The 9373-nt window shown below is 38.6% G+C and overlaps 1 protein-coding gene across 1 annotated transcript; it reads right to left on the bottom strand.

The window, feature by feature from the left end:
- Positions 1-61: 61 nt before the first annotated feature.
- Positions 62-1163, bottom strand: pth1b (parathyroid hormone 1b). Its single transcript, XM_027012279.3, has 3 exons — positions 1064-1163; positions 866-968; positions 62-740 (listed from the first exon to the last, which is right to left on the bottom strand). Exons 2-3 carry the CDS (start codon positions 958-960, stop codon positions 542-544), a joined length of 294 nt encoding a protein of 97 aa, XP_026868080.1. The 5' UTR covers positions 961-968; positions 1064-1163; the 3' UTR covers positions 62-541.
- Positions 1164-9373: the final 8210 nt, after the last annotated feature.

Raw genomic sequence — 9373 nt, 5'->3', positions numbered from 1 at the left:
ATTCATTCGTCTATTGCATGTATCATTTAATAGGACATTTCATGAAATTAAGGACAACATATTTGGATGGTATTTTTAATGCCATTTGTTATGTGTAAACAAGGAAAGATATAGTATTTTTTATTTGGGTCACATTAGAAGTAATGTTTAATAAATGGAAAATGCAAATACTTGTCAAATACTACCAGAGGATGGCAGACAAAGCAAAATTTCTGTCCTTCACATGCCCTAGATGGTTAGAAATCATTTGTATAAATAAGATAAAATAACCAAAAAATAAAATAAATAAATTAATTAAATTAACAAATACAAAGTTAACTTTATGTCAAACAGTGGAACGCAGAAATAAATTAACAAATGAAAATAAATAAAGCAATTGCATATTAGTGCACATTATCAAGAAAGACTTAAGTGTAATGTCCACACAGAGACTCTGTGATGACAATTAACACTTTGAGCGATAGAATATTTTGATAAAAATTTGCTTGTTCTTGATGTATTTTATTAGTAAGACCAAACATGAAGACTTTCCAGTATACGCTCAAGACCCTGTTTGGGCTTTGGGCAGTGAAATAACTGGAAAAAGAGTCCTGTTTCTTCCCTTTAGTCCTTTTTGAGAGTCATTGAGGGAAGGTATGAGAATAGTCTTTAGCTTCACCTGGAGCCAGTCTTGTCTTTCTACCACTTGTTTGTGCTCTCCAACATTGTGCATCAGCTGCACTTCACTGATGGACCTCTTGCTGTGGGAGGCATGGATTATTATTGGTCAGTCACAAAACAACATTAGCAGTAAGAAACAAACTGGGCTGTTAGAATACATTGAAATCACTAAAAAATATTTTGTTGTAGTTACAAATCCCCTTACCCAACTGGTACTCCCTCCAAATGTAGCACTAGATTGCACAAGATCCAAAGCAAAATCACTACAATGGTTTTGTCCATGGCACGTCTTGAAAACATTGCAATAGCTGAAACATAATAAATATCTATAAGAATGGTGAACAGTTTTTTTTTTTTACAATGAAATTTGATGCTAAATGAATCTTTAAGAAAGTGAACTTACAAAGCTGGGACCGGCTCGTAGCTGTGCTTTACAGAGAAACTCCATGTGTCAGTGTAGTAATTGTGTCAGACGTGTCTGTTCCTCCCTTTTTATGTCCGAGGCCCCTCCCCTTGGTCATTGATGAGCAATCCAGATTATTGATGGTAATGTTTCCCTGTGCTTTGATGAGGACTGGCATGTACATGACGACACCTCTACCGACCCCCAGCTTCTCCCACAATACCCACCCCATCATCCACCCACTTTTGTTTTCAACACCTCAGTCAAGACCTCTTGTGATTAAACTGCTGCTGAACTTGGGTCATGTATGGATGGCTATGATGTTTGGTAGGAGGTACGCCCTTCGGACCAATAATACGCCATTTCACTGTCAGGAACCAACGTTGTGTTTATGTGCACTTTTGTTATGTACCTAGAAAACAAAAGTTCAGTGATATCAGATGGGCAATAAAAGCAGATGAAAGAAGGTCACTTTGATACTGAAGGTGATACTTCAGTTTTTGTTCTAGGGTTTTCTGAGTTTGAAATAGACACTGAGGAGAAAGACTGCTGGGAACCAACAAAGAGACAAATGAAAGCTGCCCATCAAAGCACGTGCCCACCTCCTGGCACAAAGATGGCATTTATCCTGTGGATATTAAATTTTTTCCATCATTTGTTTTCTACCAGACAGTGACCGTTGTAAAACTACTGTCATTAAACAAGCCTTCAAAAAAGGATTTCACAGGAAATTCAGCAGAACCCCCCTGAATTCTGCATATTTGTTTTAATATCCAACTTGCAGGTTTGTACATTATCGCTCATTTGATCTTGTTGTTATCTGGGTCAAACAGAGAAAAAAAAAAAGACAGCTCTTTCTCACCATTGCAGTGTAAAACAAAGCCTCCCTGATGCTTGCATGATCTACAATGATCTATGGAAAGTGGACAACCTTGTCATACTCTCATGGGACACATTGGTTAACCATGAGAGAAGGTTTCTAAATGTGGCAGAGGAATGGCTATGTCATGACACAAGAAGGGAGTTCTAGAAAGGATCCAAAACAATGTGCGGTGCAACAAATCCTTTAGGACTGAAAGTCTTCTATTCAGGGGTGGGACTGTTTGGCATTTATAAGGATTCTCTTGTTTCACAACGGTACATTTCCCATTCCTCCATCTTAAGGTTTACTGTGCTCGTTCTAACTCAGCAAGGGGTAGCTTACATAGTGAGGTCAGGAGGACTCTACCCCCATGACCACATGGTGTAGTGCATAGCCTGGAATTGTACGGACAGCGCAACACATAGGATCTTTTTCAAAGGGCAAAGGTTGATTTGTGTGATGTGTGTTATGTAGAACCATTCTTGCAGCTCATTATAGGATGGCTAATAATAGTAATAATAGCCTATTTGATGTGTGGTTAGTATGATGTTATAGTGTGCTTTTAACATTTCTTTGGGTTCTTTTGTGTCACACATGGAATAGTGTGTGAGTCATACCCTTGAATGAGAGCAAAATAATTTTCACAGCCAAATAGTGAAACTAAATTAAATCTGCAATATTACAATAGCACTACATTTTAATTCATGTTTTTTTTTTTTATGTGAGCACAATGTACGCACCCTTGACAGCTTTGTGCTTCCGTGAAATTAAGCATACCTGATTTCACACTGAACACAGCAGATTCAGAAAGCAATTCACATTTCACATTTAGCCTGGACTTCACATTTCCTATGTAAACAGCTTATGCCTAAAGCTGTCCCTGCAACTGAAGAGGTTGATTGCAGATGCAGCAGGCTGGGCACGCAGGCTCCTGACCAGGCTGTTCTCATTACCTCATGCGGGTGTAATGCTTGTCATCCTACTAATGGCATGTTGCTGCAGCAGTGCGCACAGGAGCTCGGCAAGGATAAAGGTGAAGAATTGCTTACAAACCATTAACTGGGGTCACCCCCAAGATGCCATGACAACCATGAAGAATGAACATCATGCAGGGTTCCCTCTATAATTGGAACAATGGGATAGATATATAGAAATGAGTCTATATATAACCTTTTTGGTACATCTTGTGCTTGGCATATTTCTTTGTAAGTAACTGAAGCAAGATTTCTGTCTGGGAGAATTTTACATTTTATAAAGGCAAGAAATTGAAATGAATATGTAGCCTCTCACATTTTTGGATATTTATTGGCAAGATATGAATAATGCAGGAATGAGAAAAATTACATTGAAATAGATCACACCATGATATAATGTTGTAGTTAAACTTGAATTTACATATATCAAACTTGGAGATGTTTTTTTTTCTTATCAAGCTATTAATTAATAATCAGTCTGTGTCCTACACATGACACTAACTATACATTTTAAGCATGGATGTGTGGGTTAACATGACAAAAACAAGGGCCTCATACAGCAAGATATGCCATAACAGGGGAAAACAAATCCAGGGACTGAGATACTGAAATCCAGATTTATTAGCCCAAGATGGTAAATAAAAACTGCAGGGTTTACATAATTGAAGTGACAACAGAGTAGATATTTAATTCAACAGACCTTAAGATAACACTTGCAGCTGGTCTCAGGGGTGTGGCACATCCTAACATGTAAGGACTGCTGAGGAATAATCTACATGCTCTTATATTAGAGAAGTTTTTTTTTTTTTTCAGATCAGTACGCCTGTGAGAACATTTAAAATAGGTCAGTGCCATGAAGATGGATTTTCATGGCTGTGAATTTAGCCACTGCCACATTTTGACAGCCATGTAGGCATCAAAATTAGACTAGAACCATTCATGAAAAACAGCTGCATATAGACATGCTAATAAAGTGGTACAGAAGAAAACCAGAATGATCAGAGAATAATAGACAACAATCTAAACAGTGAGAGAATCAGCAGAAAGTTAAAAAATCCTCATATATCTCAGTGAAAATGAAAATATGGGCTATGACAATCATATATATGTCTTCAAATATCTATTTATATTATCAGCACCTAAGCACAGATGTTAATGAAAGTCCAAACTTGACATGTCTGCTTAATAATATAATAAGAATGGGGTGAAACTGGCAATATGTGAATATTGGACGACCATCATCATGTCGACCACATATATAACGTGTACCACCCTAAAGTCCCTCATTAAAGTTCCAAGAGACCTCGTTAGTGTCTTGGCCCTTTATTGAACTCATCTCCTCAGTTGGTACCTTCTTGAAATTCTGCTTCTGTGTTGAATCCAAAGCAAAATAAATGGAAACCAAAGCAGAACCTGAACTAAAATGTAAATATAAGCACCTGTTATACCACTAAAGGAACAACCAACTTAAAATGATCTAACCAGTTTTTCAACCTTTGATCTACAACATGAGCTCATCAGTCAGTTTGGGTTTAGTGGATACACAAACACAAACACTTTAGGCTGATTCACACCGGCTGGATCGTAACCAAATGCTTCTTTCTTCTGTTTACAGAGCTTTCAACTGCATATACTGAGCATACACAGTCATTCTACGTGTCATATTTGGGGACACGTTCCTGATAAGCAGATATATGGTAAAGTATGCTTATACTTTGTTTTCTCCAAGAACTGACCTAATTTTCAGCACTGAAGGACTGAACCGCCTCCTCCTTCTTCATGAATCAGCTCACAGAGCTAGTTCTGCTTGCTCCAGCAACTCATACAGCAACATGCATAGGAAACACATGTCAGTAGCACCTGAGCATAGATGTCAGTGAAACTCCAAACTCACCATTTTGGCTCCACACTTTAATAACAGGGTAACTGGCAACTGGTAATTTGAAGTTTGGGTAACCAGCCTGCCTTCGAATACATATTGGATATGTGCTGTAGTGTAGTGAATACCTCATTTCCTGAAGTTCACAGAGGTTTCTTTAGTATCTTAGCCCCCTTTTTCCCCCATGAGTTAAAACACAGCTTTTATCCCCCAAACTGGGTCACATTACATTTTGCTTGTGTCTTGAATTGAAAGCCAAGTAATCAGAAACCAGTGTTGAACCTGTACTAAAACTACACAGGTCAAAAAATGGAGACTACCATTTACCAAGTTGCTCCCTGTGCACAGGTGTGTATTCTGAAATTTTGTTAAAACACGCACGCACACATGTGCACACACACACGTACGCACACACACACGTACACACACACACACGTACACACACACACACACACACACACACACACACACACACACACACACACACACACACACACACTCTAGAACTTATTATTTCTTGCAAGAAAGCATCCATACCTATATGGGGAGTGGCAAGACTGATATGAAGGTCCTGTGCGAGACAGTGCCCACATTTCTCTGTGAATATTTCAATCTACTGCCACTACAATGGCTGAAAGAGGTCCACAGTTAATGAAATCCATGATATCAGTGACCAAGAAGGTAGGTATGATTTACACCTCCCCAGACTCCTATCCTGTCTCTATTCACAGATCACATACTATTTTGCATTTGCAGAATGAAAATACCTCTTCTGTGAGGTTCTACATTCAGGTTAAAGTTATAAAATTAACTGACAAAATCTCATAGAATGTTTGTATCTTAGCTTGCTAACTAAGCCTTCAGCTAATCAAATGAAACCATTGAATAAAAATGGCTAATTATGATGTAATGACTTTTGAATTATTATATGGATTATATATTCATTGCTTAAGTGTTCATTTCCACTAATTATTTAGAATCATGTTTATAACAGACAGGTTGAGAGGCTAAAAGAGTGTGGCTAGACTGGGCTGGGTTTTGGTTGTTAGTTTGGGCTCATTTTATGTTTAGCCATCACAGTAAGAGCTGTAAGGCTGATACAATGTGTACCAGACAGATTCCAAAAGGTTTGTTGTTCTCGAGCTTTCATCCAGTATTATTACACATATGACACATGAAGTGTGTCATGAGGCCTGTCCAGTGTGACTTTAATACACAGGATCCTCAGTGTCACAGTGGACTATATTTACACATTTTCTCACAATGTTTATGTTTTCTGCCTTTTAAGAACTATATTACTATGGCTGTTATTCTAGTATACTGGAATAGCAAATTTGCTACTAGATTTAATTTATCTGCAATCACTTTTGCACAGGGTGATGAGGAAACTTTATTAAGAATCACGTCACAAGCACATGGCTCATTTTTTTTGTTCTACTTCTGTTTTCTGGGAAATGTTACATTTACCTTCCGGGGAGATGATTCAGCTATGAATATATTTTGCATAATATTTGCGCCTACTGAAGACTGAATTGCTGTTCATTAGTTCATCCACAAGGTGGCAGCATAGGGATGTACATTCAGAAAATGATTCAGGAAAAAAGGTTTTCTGACTCACTTCATACAATTAAAACGCCCTTGTAACGAAGGCGTTGGAAAAGGAAGCAACAGTTTTTTCAAGTTGTGAATTGTGTGCTAACTGTGTTTGGGGAGGGAGCATATTCAGCTCTTTGTATGCATCTCTTTAACCAGAAGAACCACCTTTTCTGATATATATATATATATATATATATATGAGCATACAAGCTGGACACCCCCACATGGGAGGAACTGTAAAGAGTGGTGGAGAACAACAAGACTAAGATCCCGTGGGACCTCCAGATCCAGACAGATAAACAGGTAGTGACAAACCAACCAGACATTGTGATAGTGGGTGAGATGCAGAAAACAGCATCAGAAAACAGTGGTAATAGATGTGGAAGTCCCAAGTGATGGAAACATCCAAAGGAAGGAATATGAGAAGTTGGAAAAATAGCCAGGAGTGGAAGAAGAAATAGAGACAATGTGGAAGGTTAACACCAAGGTTGTCGCCGTGGTGACATGGGCACTTGGGTTTACAACCCCTAAAAAGAAGATCTGGCTGCAGCAGATTCCAGGACTGACAACATCAATTTCAGTCCAGATGAACGCAATTATAGCAACAGCAAAAATACGCCCTAGTGTGAGGCAAAATACATGACAACTCACTGGACAGGTGAGACAGGAATTTGTTAAAATTGGGGTTGTGTGCATGTGTGTGTGTGTGTGTGGGGGGTGAGCAGGTAGGTGGTTTGTTGGGGGTCTGGTGTTGTGTGTGTGGTTTAGTGGGGATGTGTTTGCGGGGTGTGTCGGGGGGAATTGGGGGGTGGGTGGTTTGGTTGGGATGTGTTTGTGAGGTATGCGTGTGTGTGTGTTTGTGGTGTGTGTGTGTCAGCGGGGCAGGGCAGAGGAGGGGTGTGGACACTTATCCGCCCAAAAAAAGAAGTGGAATAAACCTGAAGTCAAACATCCTCCTTAAAACAGGGACCTATCAGATTGTGAATCAAAAAGCTTTTGTTGAATCTCTCTGCAGATTCGGTCTGACCTGTTCCGGCCTGCTGTTCTGGGCTCAGTTCATGTCCCGAGTATCAAACACATAGCCAAGTCAGTGTAACCAGTCCATGAAGTCTAGCACTACTCCAAAGGCAAAAGGAAAATCCCACAAAAACCTTCTTCTCTTTGGGAAATGCAGAAACTCCATCATGGTTTCTTGTTGTCTTAGGACATACTCTTCCACTCCTGCAGTGCATTCTAAGCACAATAATTGAATTATTCACCACAGGAGGTGCCAAAGCTAAAAGCTTTAATAACAGCGTATGGTGGATACAGCTCTTTTCCTTGCTGTTCTGCTGTCCTGGGAATAAAAGTTATATATTTGATTCCTTTTTTTTATCTTCAGGGAAGAACAGTCTGTTTATTGTTTGTAATAATATGCATGTTAACATGTATGTGTATTTCTAGCCTGCATGCGCGCGCGCGCGTGTGTGTGTGTGTGTGTGTGTGTGCGTGTGTGTGTGTGTATGTATGTGTGTGCATGTGTGCGTGCGTGTGTGTGTGTGTGCGTGTTTTTGCTTCCATTCAAATAGTTCATCCTCTGTCTCAGAATAATGTTTAGAATTATTTATTTAAAAAAACTTTAGGCTGAACTGTCTTTAAGTCCTGATAGCTTTCAATAAACTAGCTGCTTTAAGAAACAAAAACATAGCAGTGACTGATTTGGGTTCTGACATCAGCAGCTAAAAAGCTCAACATGATTCAGTTGTATTCACCAATCAGTGTATTCAAAGTTGGCTTTGCACACATGTCTCTGGGTAGATGATAAAGAAAGGTTTGGGTGGCATAGGGTTGAAGGAGAGAAAACTGCTTCTGTGGCTAAGTCTGGTATAAGTTAGCAAGGGCTGTAAAATTGATTAAAGTGGCTTTAAGTTTTAGTCTGTTCAGGTAGGATAATAAAGCAGCTTCAGACTCCTAAGCAAATTAGCAGAACTCTAATTTAAAACACCAGGCAGAAACTGCAGGTGAGGTGTTCTTAAATGTCTATTTTTTTTCTGTAGTCTGATGGAAATTCTAGTTGGAAATTAAAAATTCAACAGACAGGGCAATTTAAAATCCATTAACTTTCAAATAATTAAAGGAAGGCCACTGGCAATAATAATTAGCTTAAATGTTCCCAAGAGGTGGTATGAGAAAGAAAAAAACCTCAACTTTGACAAACTGTAAACATATGCATTTATCTGTTCAGCCTCATCAGTGAAAACCGATTATTGATTAAAATGTAGATTGTGTGTGATGATGGATAAAGCAGAACAAAGCTCTGAAATGGCACTTTAGACTCATGTTTCTATATTGTATTTTAACCTATCGCTAACGTTAACTCTGTGTTTTCTTTGCATAAAATTCAAAATGTAGTTTTCAGGGTATTTTATCAATTATATAGAAATATTATGTATACATATTTATGTATGTTAGTAACACTGTTACTCTTTATTTCCAGTTTTTCACAAATTAAGTGTGGGGAAATGTGTGGGTTTTTGATCTAAATTATTAATGAAACAAATTCCTTGACTCATATGATGTGCTAAGCTTTAATTTCTTTGGGTGTATTGTTAACTTATTCACTCAATATGCATTTCACTAAATGAGATTTATTAAGCCCAGCACGTTGCTACACTAAACTGTTCAAGCTGGTAATTTCAGAAATGGATGAACACTGCATCACAAAGGCATATTTCGGCAAAAGGCAGTAGCTTGGGGCAGGTTTTTTAAGAACAAAATCCCTCTTGCTTGTTCCTTCCTCCTTCAGCTAAGAGACTCGCTCGAGGGTGAAGAGTGTGGTGAGATCACTGGCTTGTAACCTGCAGCCAGCTACTCCTGCCAGACAGCTAATGGCTAGGCTCTGTCAAGAGCTGCTAAATAGATTGTTGTGATAACATAGCATGGTCCTTCTTAAAGTATAATGTAACATTTCTGGCAACAAGAAATGTTCCTATGAGACAGCATATTCACAATTATATGCA

The sequence above is a fragment of the Electrophorus electricus genome, chromosome 3 (assembly GCF_041902795.1).
Source record: "Electrophorus electricus isolate QZ-2024a chromosome 3, ASM4190279v1, whole genome shotgun sequence".
Lineage (NCBI taxonomy): Eukaryota > Metazoa > Chordata > Actinopteri > Gymnotiformes > Gymnotidae > Electrophorus > Electrophorus electricus.
The sequence above is the reverse complement of the archived record's forward strand: the minus strand, read 5'-3'. Positions and strand labels throughout refer to the sequence as shown.